Source organism: Oncorhynchus keta, chromosome 32 (assembly GCF_023373465.1).
Source record: "Oncorhynchus keta strain PuntledgeMale-10-30-2019 chromosome 32, Oket_V2, whole genome shotgun sequence".
In the NCBI taxonomy this organism is placed as follows: Eukaryota; Metazoa; Chordata; class Actinopteri; order Salmoniformes; family Salmonidae; genus Oncorhynchus; species Oncorhynchus keta.
In genome coordinates, this window is record NC_068452.1 from 11,292,061 (window position 1) to 11,311,613 (window position 19,553).

The window sequence follows — 19,553 nt, forward strand, 5'->3', positions numbered from 1 at the left end:
CACAGACCTGTTTTTCTTTAAGAAGCCCTCCTGTTCTCCACTCATTATCAAATCAAATCATCAAATCAAATCAAATTGTATTTGTCACATACACATGGTTAGCAGATGTTAATGCGAGTGTAGCGAAATGCTTGTGCTTCTAGTTCCGACAATGCAGTAATAACCAACAAGTAATCTAACTAACAATTCCAAAAGTACTGTCTTATACACACAAGTGTAAGGGGATAAAGAATATGTACATAAAGATATATGAATGAGTGATGGTACAGAGCGAGATGCAGTAGATGCATATGAGATGAGTATGTAAACAAAGTGGCATAGTTAAAGTGAAACTCTTAAGACTAGGCCTCAATACTGCCCCCTTTGGAGGAAGTGCGTGCCCATAGTAAACTGAAAATATTTTTTCCCAAATTTGCTAATATATGCATATAATAATTATTATTGAATAGAAAACACTCTAAAGTTTCTAAAACCGTTTAAATTATGTCTGTATGTAAAGCAGAACTCTCAGGGCAGCCTTTCTCCCAAACTCTCTCTTGTGGAGAGAAAAGTTGGGTCAACTTTGACGTCATCGCCCCCACCCTTCCCAGGCAGCTACCGATCTGGGAACAGTATGTATGTGTTCAGCGCGATGCCTGCTTTCAAATGGCGCGTTCATTGTGAGAATCCCGCGAGCCCTCGTCGTTTTGGCGGGCGAAAATGTTAGTGTCACTCTCAAATACAGGCACTCTATTGCGCGCGGCCGATTTGGGGCACGTTCTTTTCCAAGGAACAGCAATTGAAGGCGGTTTGTCTGTTCGCGCTGATCATTGTTTTACATGCTAAAAACATCATAAAGCTCGATTCTGCACATAGTTTGACCAGTTTAGTCGACATATAATATGTAAATTTGAAGTTTTGATGCACAAGAGTGCCGGATCAGAAGTCATTTTGGGTGCATTTCAGCTGAAGCTGTTAGCATATGCTAATACAGAGACACACAACGTGAAACCAAACGATGTATTAGGTAAGTATGACTCCTTCTACGTCTTCTGATCGAAGAACATCAAAGGTAAGGGAATATTTATGTGGTTATTTTGGGTTTCTGTGGACTCCAAACGTAGAGGAGACATACTGCTAATATCTGAGCGCCGTCTCATTGTATAGCCAGTGTACGAATTCTGTAACTTTAAAAATAAATGTAATACAGCGGTTGCATTAAGAAGAAGTGTATCTTTGTAACTATATGTAGAACATGTATATTTAGTCATGTTTATTGCTTGTTATCTGACGTTATCTGTCGGAGCTATCATAATTTCTCCGGACATTTGAGTAGCATTTTTTGAAATGTCGTCATTGTAAACAGAGATTTATGGATATAAATGGCATATTATTGAAAAAAAAATGTATTGTGTAACATGTACTATTACTGTCATCTGATGAAGATTTTCAAAAGGTTAGTGAATGATTTATTTTTTAATCCTGCTTTTATAATTTTATATTTTCTGGGACAAAATGGCTGCCTCTCGTCTTTTGTTTCGGTGGTGGTCTAATATAAATATGTGCTATGTTTTCGCCGTAAAACATTTTAGAAATCTGACTTGCTGGTTAGATGAACAAGGTGTTTATCTTTCATTTGAGCTATTGGACTTGTTAATGTGTGGAGGTTAAATATTTCGAAGAATATTTTTTTGCATTTTGCGTTATGGTAATGAGCTTGAGCCGTAGTCACGATACCGGATCTGGGATGGGTCACCGCAAGAAGTGGCTAGTGATACATGAATTACATAAAGATGCAGTAGATGATATAGAGTACAGTATATACATATACATATGAGATGAATAATGTAGGGTATGTAAACATTATATTAGGTAGCATTGTTTAAAGTGGCTAGTGATATATTTTACATCATTTCCCATCAATTCCCATTATTGAAGTGGCTGGAGTTGAGTCAGTGTGTTGGCAGCAGCCACTCAATGTTAGTGGTGGCTGTTTAACAGTCTGACGCCCTTGAGATAGAAGCTGTTTTTCAGTCTCTCGGTCCCAGCTTTGATGCACCTGTACTGACCTCGCCTTCTGGATGATAACGGGGTGAACAGGCAGTGGCTCGGGTGGTTGTTGTCCTTGATGATCTTTATGGCCTTCCTGTGACATCGGGTGGTGTAGGTGTCCTGGAGGGCAGGTAGTTTGCCCCCGGTGATGCGTTGTGCAGACCTCACTACCCTCTGGAGAGCCTTACGGTTGTGGGCGGAGCAGTTGCCGTACCAGGCGGTGATACAGCCCGCCTGGATGCTCTCGATTGTGCATCTGTAGAAGTTTGTGAGTGCTTTTGGTGACAAGCCGAATTTCTTCAGCCTCCTGAGGTTGAAGAGGCTGGGATAGGGATTGATTGAATATGTCCGTAAACACACCAGCCAGCTGGTCTGCGCATGCTCTGAGGGCGCGGCTGGGGATGCCGTCTGGGCCTGCAGCCTTGCGAGGGTTAACATGTTTAAATGTTTTACTCACCTCGGCTGCAGTGAAGGAGAGGTCGCATGTTTTGGTTGCAGGCTGCAGTGAAGGAGAGGCCGCATGTTTTGGTTGCAGGCCGTGTCAGTGGCACTGTATTGTCCTCAAAGCGGGTAAAAAAGTTATTTAGTCTGCCTGGGAGCAAGACATCCTGGTCCGTGACAGGGCTGGTTTTCATTTTGTAATCCGTGATTGACTGTAGACCCTTGCCACATACCTCTTGTGTCTGAGCCGTTGAATTGAGATTCTACTTTGTCTCTATACTGACGCTTAGCTTGTTTGATTGCCTTGCAGGGAATAGTTACACTGTTTGTATTCGGTCATATTTCCGGTCACCTTGCCCTGATTAAAAGCAGTGGTTCGCGCTTTCAGTTTCACGCGAATGCTGCCATCAATCCACGGTTTCTGGTTTGGTAATGTTTTAATCGTTGCTATGGGAACGACATCTTCAACGCACGTTCTAATGAACTCGCACACCGAATCAGCGTATTCGTCAATGTTGTTGTCTGACGCAATACAAAACATATCCCAGTCCACGTGATGGAAGTAGTCTTGGAGTGTGGAATCAGATTGGTCGGACCAGCGTTGAACAGACCTCAGCGTGGGAGCTTCTTGTTTTAGTTTCTGTCTGTAGGCAGGGATCAACAAAATGGAGTCGTGGTCAGCTTTTCCGAAAGGAGGGTGGGGCCTTATATACGCCTTATATGCGTCGCGGAAGTTAGAATAGCAGTGATCCGAGGTTTTGCCAGCCCTGGTTGCGCAATCGATATGCTGATACAATTTAAGGAGTCTTGTTTTCAGATTAGCCTTGTTAAAATCCCCAGCTACAATGAATGTAGCCTCAGGATGTATGGATTCCAGTTTGCAAAGAGTCAAATAAAGTTCATTCAGAGCCATCGATGTGTCTGCTTGGGGGGGAATATATACGGCAGTGATTATAATCGAAGAGAATTCCCTTGGTAGATAATGTGGTCGACATTTGATTGTGAGGAATTCTAAATCAGGTGAACAGAAGGACTTGAGTTACTGTATGCTTTTGTGACCACACCACGTCTCGTTAGCCATAAGGCATATGCCCCCGCCCCTCTTCTTACCAGAAAGATATTTGTTTATGTCGGCGCGATGCGTGGAGAAACGAGCTGGCTGCACCGACTCCGATAGCGTCTCTCCAGTGAGCCATGTTTCCGTGAAGCAAAGAACGTTACAGTCTCTGATGTCCCTCTGGAATGCTACCCTTGCTCGGATTTCATCAACCTTGTTGTCAAGAGACTGGACATTGGCGAGAAGTATACTGGGGAGTGGTGCACGATGAGCCCGTCTCCGGAGTCTGACCAGAAGACCGCTACGTTTCCCTCTTTTACGAAGTCGTTTTTTTGGGTCGCCGGCTGGGATCCATTCCGTTGTCCTGGGTGAAAGGCAGAACACAGGATCCGCTTCGCGAAAGTCATATTCTTGGTCGTACTGATGGTGAGTTGACGCTGCTCTTATATTCAGTAGTTCTTCTCGACTGTATGTAATGAAACCTAAGATGACCTGGGGTACTAATGTAAGAAATAACACGTAAAAAAAACAAAAAACTGCATAGTTTCCTAGGAACGCGAACCGGCCATCTCTGTCGGCGCCGGAAGTATGTATTAATTGCACCTGTTTGAACTCGTTACCTGTATAAAAAGACACATGTCCACACACTCAATCAAACAGACTCCAACCTCTCCACAATGGCCAAGACCAGAGAGCTGTGTAAGGACATCAGGGATAAAATTGTAGACCTGCACAAGGCTGTGATGGGCTACAGGACAATAGGCAAGCAGCTTGGTGAGAAGGCAACAACTGTTGGCGCAATTATTAGAAAATGGAAGAAGTTCAAGATGACTGTCAATCACCCTCGGTCTGGGGCTCCATGCAAGATCTCACCTCGTGGGGCATCAATGATCATGAGGAAGGTGAGGGATCAGCCCAGAACTACACGGCAGGACCTGGTCAATGACCTGAAGAGAGCTGGGACCACAGTCTCAAAGAAAACCATTAGTAACACACTACGCCGTCATGGATTAAAATCCTGCAGCACAAGCAAGGTCCCCCAGCTCAAGCCATCGCATGTCCAGGCCCGTCTGAAGTTTGCCAATGACCACCTGGATGATCCAGAGGAGGAATGGGAGAAGGTCATGTGGTCTGATGAGAAAAATATAGAGCTTTTTGGTCTAAACTCCACTCGCCGTGTTTGGAGGAAGAAGAAGTATGAGTACAACCCCAAGAACACCATCCCAACCGTGAAGCATGGAGGTGGAAACATCATTCTTTGGGGATGCTTTTCTGCAAAGGGGACAGGACGACTGCACCGTATTGAGGGGAGGATGGATGGGGCCATGTATTGCGAGATCTTGGCCAACAACCTCCTTCCCTCAGTAAGAGCATTGAAGATGGGTCTTCCAGCATGACAACGACCCGAAAGACCCAGCCACATTTCATCTTCAATGCTCTTGCTGATGGAAGGAGGTTTTCACTTAAAATCTCACGATACATGGCCCCATTCAGTCTTTCCTTTTCACGGATCAGTCGTCCTGGTCCCCTTGCATAAAAACAGCCCCAAAGCATGATGTTTCCACCCCCATGCTTCACAGTAGGTATGGTGTTCTTTGGATGCAACTCAGCATTCTTTGTCCTCCAAACACGACGAGTTGAGTTTTTACCAAAAAGTTATATTTTTTGGTTTCATCTGACCATATGACATTCTCCCAATCTTCTTCTGGATCATCCAAATGCTCTCTAGCAAACTTCAGACGGGCCTGGACATGTACTGGCTTAAGCAGGGGGACACGTCTGGCACTCAGGATTTGAGTCCCTGGCGGCGTAGTGTGTTACTGATGGTAGGCTTTGTTACTTTGGTCCCAGCTCTCTGCAGGTCATTCACTCGGTCCCCCCGTGTGGTTCTGGGATTTTTGCTCACCGTTCTTGTGATCATTTTTGACCCCACGGAGTGAGATCTTGCGTGGAGACCGAGATCGAGGGAGATTATCAGTGGTCTTGTATGTCTTCCAAATTCCTAATAATTGCTCCCACAGTTGATTTCTTCAAACCAAGCTGCTTACCTATTGCAGATTCAGTCTTCCCAGCCTGGTGCAGGTCTACAATTTTGTTTCTGGTGTCCTTTGACAGCTCTTTGGTCTTGGCCATAGTGGAGTTTGGAGTGTGACTGTTTGAGGTTGTGGACAGGTGTCTTTTATACTGATAACAAGTTCAAATAGGTGCCATTAACAAAGGTAACGAGTGGACGACAGAAGAGCCTCTTAAATAAGAAGTTACAGGTCTGTGAGAGCCAGAAATCTTGCTTGTTTGTAGGTGACCAAATACTTATTTTCCACCATAATTTGCAAATAAATTCATTAAAAAATCTACAATGTGATTTTTTCTTCTCATTTTGTCTGTCATAGTTGAAGTGTACCTATGATGAAAATTACAGGCCTCATCTTTTTAAGTGGGTGAACTTGCACAATTGGTGGCTGACTAAATACTTTTTTGCTCCACTGTAATTGGTATATTTGGATAGAAAACACTCTAAAGTTTCCAAAACTGTTAAAATAATGTCTGAATATAACAGAACTGATATGACAGTCGAAAACCTGAGAAAAATCCATCCAGGAAGTGGGATTTTATTTTCTATTTTTGTAGTTTTCCATTGACTGCCTATATAGATTCCATTGACTTAGGACTCAAATTACACTTCCTATGGCTTCCACTAGATGTCAACATTCTTTAGAAATTGTTTCAGGCTTAAATTCTGAAAAATGAGAGTCAGACCACTCTGAATGAGTGGACCATTCAGTGTTCCAGAGATGTTTCATGCGCGAGACCGAGAGCGCGCCTTTCTTGTTTACCTTTTATATTGACATTATTGTCCTGTTGAAATGTTATCTATTATTTAGGCTAAACACAACCTGAGAATTGATTATAAACATTGTTTGACTTTACTGATACTACTCAGATTTTTCATCTGGCTGTTGTGATTGCCTTTACATTTTCTTTCTTCCTTTATTTAACTAGGCAAGTCAGTTAACACCTCTTGGGGCTAGGGGGCAGAATATTCACTTTTGGATAAATAGCGTGTCCAATTTCAACTTCCTGCTACTCATGCCAAGAATATAAGATATGCATATTATTCATAGATTTGGATAGAAAACACTCTGAGGTTTCTAAAACTGTTTGAATCATGTCTGTGAGTATAACAGAACTTATGTAGCAGGCAAAACCCCGAGGACTAACTGTTCAGATTTTTGTTTTTTTCCCCCCCTCTCTCTGTTCCCTGAGATGTCATTGCCCAGGGATATTTCTTAGGAACCTGGTTTCAGTTCCTACCGCTTCCACTGGATGTCACCAGTCTTTGGAATTTGGTTGAGGTTATTCCTTTGTGCAATGAAGAAGTACGCCAATGAGGAACTGGGTACACTGTTGAGAGTTGCGCAAGACGTAAAAAGTATCGCTGGTTTGTTTTCATTCCTGTATTGAACACAGAAAGACCCGTCTACAATTTGATCGATTATTAACATTTAAAAATACCTATAAGTTTATAGGCAACTTTTGTAAAGCTGTTTTGTCTGGATCAAACGCGCTTTATAAATGGACATTTTGGATATATATGGACAGAATTAATCAAACAAAAAGGACCAATTGTGATGTTTATGGGACATATTGGAGTGCCAACAAAAGAAGCTTGTCAAAGGTAACGCATGTTTTATATTTTATTTCAACGTTTTGTGTAGTGCCTGCAGGGTTGAAATATAACACTTGTATGTTTTATGAATTTTTATAATGAGTATTTCTGTTTTTGAATTTGGCTCTCTGCAATTTCACTGGATGTTGCCCAGGTAGGACGATAGCGTCCCACACCCTCTAGAGAGGTTAAGCATATCCCAGTTTAGGTCACCTAACAGAACAAACTCTGAAGATGGGGGCAATCAATTCACATATGGTGTCCAGGGCACAGCTGGGAGCTGAGGGGGGTCTGTAACAGGCGGCAACAGTGAGAGACTTATTTCTGGAGATAATAATTTGTAAAATTAGAAGCTCGAACTGTTTGGGCATTGACTGAAAGCATGATTGAACTTTGCAGTTCTATCTTGACGGAATATGTTGTCGATGGGGATGGAAATTTCAGAATTTTTGGTGGCCTTCCAAAGCCAGGATTCAGACACGGCAAGGACATCAAGGTTGGTGGAGTGTGCTAAAGCAGTGAGTAAAACAAACTTAGGGAGGAGGCTTCTGATGTTAACATGCATGAAACCAAGGCTTTTATGGTTACAGAAGTCAACAAATGAGAGGGCCTGGGGACACACAGGGCCTGGGTTAACCTCTACATCACCCGAGGAACAGAGGAGTAGGATGAGGGTACGGCTAAAGGCTATCAGAACTGGTCGAATAGAGCGTTGGGAACAGAGAATAAAAGGAGCAGATTTCTGGGCGTGGTAGGATAGATTCAAGGCGTAATGTACAGACAGGGGTATGGTAGGGTGCGGGTACAGTGGAGGTAAACCTAGGCATTGAGTGACGAAAAGAGAGGTTGCATCTCTGGAGGCACTAGTTATGCTAGGTGAGGTCACCGCATGTGTGGGAGGTGGGACAAAAGAGCTCTCTGAGCCATGTTGAGTGGGACTAGGGGATCCACAGTAAAATAAAACAATGATAACTACCCTAAACAACAGTATACAAGGCATGTTGACTTTAGAGAGAGACATAAAGCGAGGCATAAAGCAATCACAGGTGTTGATTGGGAGAGCTAGCTAAGACAACAACGGGTAAGACAACAACAGTTAATCAGCTAAGACAACAACAACAGGTAAAATGGCGATGAATGGGCAGAGAGGGTCAGTTAACTACACACAGGGACTGAGTTCGAGGCTGTGGCCGACAGATAAGCAAAATGGAGACCTGTGATTAATTTACAATCCAGCAGGCATCAGCTATGTAGCCAATTGATCATAGGGTCCAGTGAACAGCAAAATATGAACCAGGGGAGCCGATATGGTAGTCTTTACTACGCTGGCCGGGAGATGCGCCTGGCTCGAGGCTAACTGGTGCTAGCTTCGGGACAAGGGTGTTAGCCACTATAGCCAATCCGGTGCAAAGGTCCAGAGCTTACGGCAGGAATCCAGTGATGTAGTGGCTTCTCTTCGTCTTAGTGAAGAGTCTGGGAGGCATCAGCTGTGTAGCCGAGGGATCATAGGGTCCACTGAGCAGGCCGGGAGATGGGCCTGGCTCAAGGCTAGCTTCGAGGCTGCAGCTAGCTAGGTAGCAGCTAGCTAGCTGCGATTATCTGGTGTAATGGTCCAGAGCTTACGGCAGGAATACGGTGATGTAGTGGAGAAAAACAGTCCGATATGCTCAGGGTTGATATCGCGCTGTGCAGACTGGCAGGTATTATCCAGGCTAAAAGCGGCTGGTGTCTGAGCTAAAAAGATAAATAGCTAGTAGCTAATCAGCTGGTTAGCTTCTGATGGCTAGCTTCTGATGGAGGTTCTAGCTATAAGGTCTAAAAAATAGCAGATCCTTATCACATTGAGTGAGGCGGGTTGCCGTAAGGTATATTTAATTTAAAAATGGAAAAAGAGTTTGAAATATCTACAAAAAAAGACTAAAAAGTTTAAATTATTTTTTGTTAAAAAAGTTTGAAATATCCAATAAATGTCGTTCCACTTCATGATTGTGTCCCACTTGTTGTTGATTCTTCACAAAAAAATACAGTTTTATATCTTTATGTTTGAAGCCTGAAATGTGGCAAAAGGTCGCAAAGTTCAAGGGGGCCGAATACTTTCGCAAGGCTCTGTATATAATTAACAGACTAGGTCTATACTGCTCCTACATGGTGTAACAATACATCATGTATATGTATATAATGAACAGACTAGGTCTATACTGCTCCCGCAGTGCATTCAGAAAGTATTCAAACCCCTTCAATTTTGCCACATTTTGTTACCTTACCATGTCAACCTTATTCTTAAATGGATCAAAAATACTCATCAATCTACACACAATACCCCTTAACACGTTTTTAGATTTTCTTTGCTAATTTATTAAAATAAACTGAAAAATCATATTTACATAAGTATTCAGACTCTTTTATTTTGTTGAAACACCTTTGGCAGCGATTACAGCCTTGAGTCTTCTTGTGTATGATGCTACAAGCTTGGCACACCTGTATTTGGGGAGTTTCTCCCATTCTTCTTTGCAGATCCTCTCAAGCTCTGTCAGGTTGGATGGGGAGCGTCACTGCACAGCTATTTTCAGGTCTCTCTAGAGATGTTCGATCGGGTTCAAGTCCGGGCTCTGGTTGGGCCACTCAAGGCTATTCAGAGACTTGTCCCGAAGCAACTCCGCCGTTGTCTTGGCTGTGGGCTTAAGGTCGTTGTACTGTTGGTAGGTGAACTGTTGCCCCAGTCTGAGGTCCTGAGTTCTCTGTAACAGGTTTTCATCAAGGTTCTCTCTGTACTTTGCTCCGTTCATCTTTCCCTCGATTCTGATTAGTCTCCCAGTCCCTTCCGCTGAAAAACATCCCCACAGCATGATGCTGCCAACACCATGCTTTACGCCAGGCGAGACGCTTGGCATTCAGGCCAAAGAGTTCAGTCTTTAGGTGCCTTTTGGTTCCAAGCGGGCTGTCCTGTTGTTATTACTGAAGAGTGGTTTCCGTCTGGCCACTCTACTATAAAGGTCTGATTGGTGGAGTGCTGCAGAGATGGTTGTCCTGGAAGGTTCTCCCATCTCCACAGAGGAACTCTGGAGCTCTGTCAGAGTGACCATCGGGTTCTTGGTCATCTCCCTGACCAAGAACCTTCTACCCCCATTTCTCAGTTTGGTGCGCGGCCAGCCAGCTCTAGGAAGAGTCTTGGTGGTCCAAACTTCTTCCATTCTAGAATGATGGTGACGACTGTGTTCTTGGGGACCTTCAATGCTGAAGACATTTTTTGGTACCCTTCCCCAGATCTGTGACTCGACACAATCCTGTCTCGGGGTCAATATGGACAATTTCTTCGACCTCATTGCTTGGTGTTTGCTCTGACGGGCATTGTCAACTGTGGGACCTTATATAGACAGGTATAATCATAAACAATATGATTTCACGTGGCATAAACAAAAACACAAATTCTCAGTCAGAAAATATAAGTCAGAACACAACGCCTTTATTATCTCATGTGATTTCAGGTTCTGTGATTGGGAAAATGTCCTTCCACACAGAAAGAGAGCAGTGTTAGGGCTTTTTTGTTGTGTCTTCTTATGCTCCTTCAGGATCCTCAACCAGACAAAACTCTTTACACACTGGGAGTATTGGAAAGGCTTTTCTCCTGTGTGTGTCCTCTCATGAGCTTTTAGGTCCCCTACTCGTGAAAATCTGTTTTTAAGCTGGGAGCAGTGGTAAGGCTTCTCTCATATGTTTGTCCACTCGTGCTCCTTCAGGCTCCATAACTGAATAAAACTAATTCCAAAGTGGAAACAGTGATAAGTCTGGTCTCTCTCATACTAAAGACAGAGTATTTAGTTAAATACTAAGAAGAGAACTGAATTAAACCTCCATAAAATAAAACTGACTAGATTCCTCAAAAACCTGAAGTCAGTTTTCAGAACATACCATAAATTCTTAACTTGGTGGCCGCCATAATAATAATAATAATGCAGAACATAAAATCTAATCTTTCTCTCATGTTTATAGCAGAAGCTCTATAGGCAAAGGGGGATACCTAGTCATTTGTACAACTGAATGCATTCAACTGAAATGTGTCTTCCGCATTTAACCCAACCCCTCTGAATTGGAGAGGTGCGGGCGGCTGCCTTAAATCGACATCCACGTCATCGGTGCCCGGCTTTTATGACAAACTGTTTTTTACAAATCCGTCAAGAAACCAACTTAGACGTTTACCGTGAAATGCTTTAATTATAAGCCCTTAACCAACAGTGCAGTTCAAGAAGAAGAAAATATTTACCAAGTAGACTAAAATAAAAAGTAATAATAAAAAGTAACACAATGATAATAACAATAACGAAGCTATATAGAGGGGGCACAGGTATCGAGTCAGTGTGCAGGGGTACAGGCTAATTGAGGAAATCTGAACATGAAGATGGGGGCGTCGTGACTATGCATAGGTAACAAACAACGAGAGAGTAGTAACAGTGCACAAAAGGGACGGGGTTGGGGGGTCCGAAACTTGGCCCGCCGGTACCGCTTGCCGTGCGGTAGCAGAGAAAACAGTCTATAACTTGGGTGACTGGAGTCTTTGACAATGTTGTGGGCTTTCCTATGACACCGACTAGTATATAGGTCCTGGATGGCAGGAAGCTTGGCCACAGTGATGTACTGGGCGGTTCGCACTATCTTCTGTAGTGCCTTAGGGTCAGATGCTGAGCAGTTGCCATACCAGGCGGTGATGCAACCGGTCAGGATGCTCTCGATGGTGCAGCTGTATTACCTTTTGAGGAGCTGGGGACCTGTGCCAAATCTTTTCAGACTCCTGAGGGGGAAAAGGTTTTATTGTGCCCTCTTCATGACTGTCTTAGTATATACGCGCGTGGGTGATTGAAAGATGAACTGAGGTCCACACTCCAGTCCAGTTGATGGTGGTAATGCACCTTAAAGTTGGTTGCCAACCGCCATATAAAGTCCAAAGAAGAAAAAGAAGCCTGAAGGAAGGAGAAATGACGAGAAGCCAATTTGGTTTACCATCGCGACTGGTTCCCTATTTTGATGTGATATGAAAGTATTGTGTGAAATTATTTTGATGTGATATGAAAGTATTGTGTGAACTGATGTTGATGTGATATGATTTATGTTTCTAGAAACGTATCGCAATTGAGAATCGTTTCACATTTACATGGAATATTTGACTATTTTAGCTGTCAGAGCCAGTCTACCACTGAAAATAACATACAGTCCTTGGACCTTGAGGAGTAACGGGAGCAGCAATCACATGTAGAAACATTAACAAAGTGAACTCCCTGCCCGTTTCAGTAAAAAGCTGAGGGATGGAGCTGGAGAAATGCAACCATCCATGACATCAACACGATAGTTTTAACCATGTTTTGAGGATATACAGTGTTTGTTTATATTAACTGACAAACATTGGAGTAAAAAAAGCTTATATTTGGGGTTCTGATGGGGTACGACAGTTGAACTAAGTTCATGAGGCATTTATAAGTGAATTCTTCAAGAAACAGATGGGTACATACCATTAATGTATACATCCCAAAATGGATGGAACAACTGCTGATTGCCCCTACATATTGGGCTAATCTAATAGGAGATATTGAGGACTACCGTATTTCAGGCATTGTCATTGGATGCATTTAATCAACTGGTAATGTTTTGTTGATAGTCCACTCTTGATGTTCGACATGTTACAGTGTAGCTTCAGCCATTCCTACAGAACAACATTAAAGTGTAGAACCCCTTTACTGTATATTGGTTCACCGACTGCAGAGACTTACTGGTGTTAAACAGATATCCAACCTCCTCTTCTTCCTCCATTATGACAGTCATCTCCCCCTCCTCCTTCACTCCAAAAACTGAATCATCCTCTCATTTTACTGTAACATCCTCCTCCTCTTTCACTCTGAACGTGTCTTCCTCTTCGTTCACTGAAACGTCTCTCTTCTTCTTTCACAGTAACAGCCTCACCCTTTACTTGTTTTCACCAGCAAACTCGGTCTCAACCTTTGAGTCTTTACTGAAGACTCATCTCTTCAGTGGGTCATATGATTGAGTGTAGTCTGGCCCAGGAGTGTGAAGGTGAACGGAAAGGCTCTGGAACAACGAACCGCCCTTGCTGTCTCTGCCTGGCCGGTTCCCCTCTTTCCACTGGGATTCTCTGCCTCTAACCCTATTACAGGGGCTGAGTCACTGGCTTACTAGGGCTCTTTCATACCGTCCCTAGGAGTGGTGCGTAACTTGAGTGGGTTGAGCCACTGATGTGATCTTCCTGTCTGGGTTGGTGCCCCCCTTGGGTTGTGCCATGGCGGAGATCTTTGTGGGCTATACTCGGCCCTATCTCAGGTTGGTAAGTTGGTGGTTGAAGATATCGCTCTAGTGGTGTGGGGGCTGTGCTTTGGCAAATTGGGTGGGGTTATATCCTTCCTGTTTGGCCCTGTCCGGGGGTGTCATCGGATGGGGCCACAATGTCTCCTGACCCCTCCTGTCTCAGCCTCCAGTATTTATGCTGCAGTAGTTTATGTGTCGGGGGCTAGGGTCAGTTTGTTTTATCTGGAGTACTTCTCCTGTCCTATCCGGTGTCCTGTGTGAATTTAAGTATGCTCTCTCTAATTCTGTCTTTCTCTCTCTCTCTCAAAGGACCTGAACTCTAGGACCATGCCTCAGGACTACCTGACATGATGACTTCTTGCTGTCCCCAGTCCACCTGGCCGTGCTGCTGCTCCAGTTTCAACTGTTCTGCCTGTGATTATTATTATTTGACCATGCTGGTAATTTATGAACATCTTGGCCATGTTCTGTTATAATCTCCACCCAGCACAGCCAGAAGAGGACTGGCCACCCCACATAGCCTAGTTCCTCTCTAAGTTTATTCTTAGGTTTTGGCCTTTCTAGGGAGTTTTTACTAGCCACCGTGCTTCTACACCTGCATTGCTTGCTGTTTGGGGTTTTAGGCTGGGTTTCTGTACAGCACTTTGAGATATCAGCTGATGTACGAAGGGCTATATAAATGCATTTGATTTGATTTGATTTGATTTAAAAGAGACAGAAGAATGCACAATGGTCAATGCTATCTGGAATCCTTGGGACATCCCTACCTTAACCCCTACTTTCACCATTTTAAATGTCAACTTCAATGGGCTAGGGACGTCCCAAGGATGTATCTCTACCTGAAAATACATGATCTAAGTGATTGATCGTTGGTATTCAGCAGTCATAAAGCCTTATTTACTTTAATGAACTACTAAAATAGTGATTTTGTCACAGCAGCTCTACACTTTATTGACTGACTGATCCATTCATCCTTCCATCCCTCTTCAGCCTTCCTCTCCTCTCCTCTGAAGACCCAGTGAGGGAGGAGCTCAGTCAGAGAGCTGTTGAGGGACTGATTAGGAAGAACACTAACAGCCAGAGAGGTGAGAGGTCACAGATGGTTAAGATGGTAAATATTTACGTCCCCTTCGTGGTTCATCACGTAAGCAAAAGGGAATATGTTCCATCATCTATGTTTATTTACATTAGTGCAAGTTATCCACTGATATTGGTGTAATTTCTCACCCCTTTTGGCTGTATAATATATATAATAATATATGCCATTTAGCAGACGCTTTTATCCAAAGCGACTTACAGTCATGTGTGCATACATTCTACGTATGAGTGGTCCCGGGAATTGAACCCACTACCCTGGCGTTACAAGCGCTATGCTCTACCAACTGAGCTACAGAAGGACGAAAGTGAATTTCCCCTCAGACACAAACATTTGTCCTTTGATATTATGATGGTAATTTGTGTAGAATGTACTTTTCACCTCATCTCTTTACATTGCTGATGCATATTCAGTGGCCTGACTGCATCCAGACTATGTCAAAGGCCCATCCTGGTAGATCTGAACCTAATGCAACTTGGAGAGATCAGATAACAGAAGTCACATTTAGGTGCCAGGTGTAACTGACGCCATAGATGCTACATATCCATTACTTTGAGTGTTTTATATAATATGACTAAATGTGTTGCAGGGACAGTCAAGAAATGGAACGGCAAGGCCACAGATCATGACATAAGCAGAGCTGTGGGAGATCACCTCAAGCCCCTGGTAGAGCCGAGGGTGGTGTTTACCACTCCTTTAACAGGCTTGAAAAGTGGGATTGATCGGTTTGATCCATTTGTTTGTTTCTGTTTTTGAGTAGTTGAATCCTTTGACATGGGATTGATACTGATTTTTATACTAAAGAGGGACCAAGACTCTTTCGATTGGTCAGTCATTGGGTTCATATACATATCTCCCTCACTAACTTTAAGCATCAGCTGTCAGAGCAGCTTAACGATTATTGCGCCTGTACACAGCCCATCTGTAAATAGCCACACCCAACTACCTCATCCCCGTATTGTTATTTATTTTTGCTCCTTTGAATCCCAGTATCTCTACTTGCACATCTATCACTCCAGTGTTTAATTGCTAAATTGTAATTATTTTGCCACTATGGCCTTACCTCCTTACTCCATTTGCACACACTGTCTATATATTTTTCTGTTGTGTACTTTTGTTTATCCCACGTGTAACTATGTGTTGTTTTTGTCGCACCGCTTTGCTTTTTCTTGGCCAGGTCAGTTGTAAATTAGAACTTTATCTCAACTGGCCTACCTGGTTATATAAAGGTGAAATAAAAATAACATTGTTGTTGAAATCAAATCAAGCTTTATTTACACAGCACATTTCAGACATGGATGCAACAATGGCTTCACAGGAAAAAACTAAAATAAACATATTTAGTACACAACAGACTAATAACTGAAAGACTAATGGACTAAACTGAAACACTGATTGTTGACTAGTAACAACAACTGGGACCGAAAAGACACCCACAATGAGACCCACTAAATCTGGCCAAGAAGAGACAAACAAAAGAAAAACCCACACCAAACTTAGACAGGAAGCAAAACAAAAAGGTGGAGCAACTAAAGGTGTTGACTCTCCACATCTATCAAGACAACTGGAGCACTAGAACCTGGACCAGCTCAGGTGAAACACCTTCCCACTAACGAGATGGACAAGCCAGCACAGGTGTAACACATACTGACTAACGAGGTGACACCAATCAGTGCACCAAAGACACATTTCAGTTGAATATATTCAGTTGTTCAACTGACTAGGTATCCCCCTTTCCTACGAGCTAAGGTCCAACCTGAAAATATAAATGGAAAAACCAAAGCCTGTAACACCTTTCCCTGTAAGACAACAAATATAGCCTATATTTTTGTTGGACAAGGTTGCTCAACACCAACAAAAAACAACTTGCTGTCAACAATTAAAAACAACGTATTTCTAAATATTAATATACAATCATATATATTTTTCTCCTTTTCCTAGAATCCTATTTTAGAATCCTAAAATTCACGAGCTTCCAGAACTCATGAGCTTCTATAACACTTGTCTTTCTAAAACTCACTAGCTTCTAGAACTCTCATCCCCTTGGACAATCAAGTTGTCCTTACCAAAGACATGTCTGGTATCAAGAGGAAACTCCTGCGATATCCGTAGTAACTTTCCACCTCATTGCGAAGCTTCTCTCTTTTCAGGGTTCACTCAATAGGCATGTTGTTGGATCGGGGCCCAGTCCCCAATGTCATGCTGTAGTACATTTGGGTTGGCACATCTGAGAATGAACCTTGATAGTCTAAAAGCAGGATAACAATGTCAATATAATTGTACCCAAAAATTGTCAGTTGGTTGCATAAATAATTATTGCTGAATGTTACATGAATTGTAAATATGAAATATCAAAACCAAATATACACCCCTTTGTTAATGTGTTGGCAATAATTGACTTAATGGTGAGGCATGGAATAATAAAACATGTATATTTTGTCAGGCTGAATGTTTGAAATATGGGATCATTTGAGACATGCTTCTTCAGTAAGTGGAATAAAGACAAGTAGCATTTGAATGTTGTAAAGAAATACTGGAGTGATTAAGGATTTTTAAGAAAGTTGATTATAGACCAATGTATTATACTGTGTCCATGTGTTTATGCTGCAAGTATGTTGAAATTAAGTTGTTTTCCAGTCATTGAAAAAACAACCCAAAGACATCTTTTCAACTTTCACTTTCAACTACAACCAAACATAGTCGTCTTTTCAATGACAGTTTGCTAAATTGGAATAGCGCAATGTCAAAACACAGTTTTAACATGTCGAAATCAATAACCAATATGCAAAAAGTTTGGGATATATTGTAAACCGAAACATGTTGAAGTGTTGCGTTTTGATTCAAGTGGGCCACCAACGTGGTAAGTGTAACACAATTGTCACCTTTTGTTAAATCACATAAATAGTACTCTTTCAATTCAGAGCCTGGATTTTTCCACTGAGGCTAATATCAACTGAACAGGGGACAAATGTTCAGGGTTCATTCTACATTCATTAAAATATTGCTACAACAATGTTAAAACATTCTACATTGCGACATTGATATCATGAAACAACTTCTTCATGTATGTATTTTCTGATGTTTAATCAGAGACCTTTTATCAGAGTATTTCTTCCCACATTGATCACAGCTATAAGATTTCTCTCCTGTGTGTGTTCTCTGGTGAGTAGTTAGATAGCAAGATGTGGAAAAACTCTTCCCACATTGATCACAGCTAAAAGGTTTCTCTCCTGTGTGTGTTCTCTGGTGTACTATCAGGCTGCTTGGGTGAGAAAAACTCTTCCCACATTGATCACAGCTATAAGGTTTCTCTCCAGTGTGTGTTCTCTGGTGTTTAGTTAGACAGCTAGCTGTGGTAAAACTCTTCCCACATTGATTACAGCTAAAAGGTTTCTCTCCAGTGTGTGTTCTCTGGTGTGATTTCAGGGTTTGAAGCCCAATAAAAGTCATCCCACAGTGATCACAGCCATAAGGTTTCTCTCCTGTGTGTATTCTCTGGTGTATAGTTAGACAGCTAGATGTAGTAAAACCTTTCCCACAGTGATCACAGCTATAAGGCTTCTCTCCTGTGTGTCCCCGCTGGTGTACTATCAGGTTGCTTAGCTGAGTAAAACTCTTCCCACATTGATCACAGCAATAAGGTTTCTCTCCAGTGTGTGTTCTCTGGTGTATAGTTAGACGGCTAGATGTAGTAAAACCCTTCCCACATTGATCACAGCTAAAAGGTTTCTCTCCTGTGTGTCCACGCTGGTGTACTATCAGGCTGCTTAGCTGAGAAAAACTTGTCCCACATTGATAACAGCCAAAAGGTTTCTCTCCAGAATGTATTCTCTGGTGTGACTTCAGGGTTTGTAGCAGAATAAATCTCTTCCCACATTGATCACAGGCGTAAGGTTTCTCTCCAGTGTGTGTTCTCTGGTGTATAGTTAGATAGCTAGATGAAGTAAAACTCTTCCCACATTGATCACAGCTATAGGGTTTCTCTCCTGTGTGTGTTCTCTGGTGTATAGTTAGATTGCTAGATGTTGTAAAACTCTTCCCACATTGATCACAGCTATAGGGTTTCTCTCCTGTGTGTGATCTCTGATGTGATTTCAAGGTGTGTAGCAGAGTAAAACTTTTCCCACATTGATCACAGCCGTAAGGTTTCTCTCCTGTGTGAATTCTTTGATGTATTTTAAGGTTTGATGAAGAGTTGAATCTTTTCCCACAGTCAGAGCAGCAGTGAGTTCTCTTCCCTGTGGTTTTATGTTGGTGTTTCTTGAGGAGTTCTGATCTGGAGAGACTCTCCTCTGCCTTGTCAGCATCATGATGTTGTTGAGGCTCCCCAGAGGATCCACGATTCTCCTGTCTCTCTCCTGTGTGAACGACAAAGTCAGACAGATGCTTAAAGGCCCACAACAGCAGAAATCCACTGTTTACTTGAGGTAAAAGGTGATGCCCAGAGCTTACCCATGAAGTTGTACAACAATTGACGTCTGTTAAATTTGAAAGTCAAGATAGCAACAATAGTCAGATGTCGTCTTGTTTTCACATTAGTAGTAACATCGATGATTGTAGGCTAGAAATAAGTTATTCAAGTTGTTGAAATCCTAAACAGTGTGCCAGACGACCTTTGGTCTCCAATATAGGCCCCTTTCTGTGTTTGCTAAAATTGCGGCATCAGGGCAATGCGCACACAATTTGGTTGCAGAAACTCCTCCCTGCTAATGAGGAAACTGCTAGCTTTGTATGTAGTATACCTGCCTGGAGCAAAAATGTTGAGCGAATATTTGAGATTTTCACAATGTATTCTGAATATTAGAGTGCTACTCAAGGAAACTCACATTACGTTCTGTGTCTATTCACTAATTCACCACCATGGGGGAAACCTCAGAGAGGTCTCATAGGCTGACAGCAAAAATAGCCTCCATTTACAAGTTGCTTATGAGTGGTTATGAATTGAACGGTTA

General features: G+C 42.5%; 4 protein-coding genes across 7 annotated transcripts in view; 3 read left to right on the forward strand and 1 right to left on the reverse strand.

The window, feature by feature from the left end:
• Positions 1-19,553, forward strand: part of LOC127914382 (uncharacterized) — a 402,938-nt gene that overhangs the window by 148,012 nt on the left and 235,373 nt on the right. The window lies entirely within an intron of this gene.
• Positions 1-19,553, forward strand: part of LOC118365091 (zinc finger protein 501-like) — a 289,246-nt gene that overhangs the window by 140,902 nt on the left and 128,791 nt on the right. The window lies entirely within an intron of this gene.
• LOC118365106 (zinc finger protein ZFP2-like) overlaps positions 1-19,553 on the reverse strand; it is a 136,995-nt gene that overhangs the window by 103,816 nt on the left and 13,626 nt on the right. For 2 of the 4 annotated variants that reach the window (XM_052490200.1, XM_052490199.1), the window contains exon 2: positions 15,854-18,959. The exons of 1 other annotated variant lie outside the window; for it this stretch is intronic. In XM_052490200.1, coding sequence (XP_052346160.1) covers positions 17,662-18,959 — 1,298 coding nt within the window. In that variant the 3' untranslated portion in view covers positions 15,854-17,661. Of the gene's footprint in view, positions 1-15,853; positions 18,960-19,553 lie in introns of those variants that run through there. One more of the 4 variants, XM_052490203.1, reaches the window with a different exon arrangement.
• The window catches only part of LOC118365128 (zinc finger protein 883-like), a 99,430-nt gene that overhangs the window by 20,093 nt on the left and 59,784 nt on the right, over positions 1-19,553 (forward strand). The window lies entirely within an intron of this gene.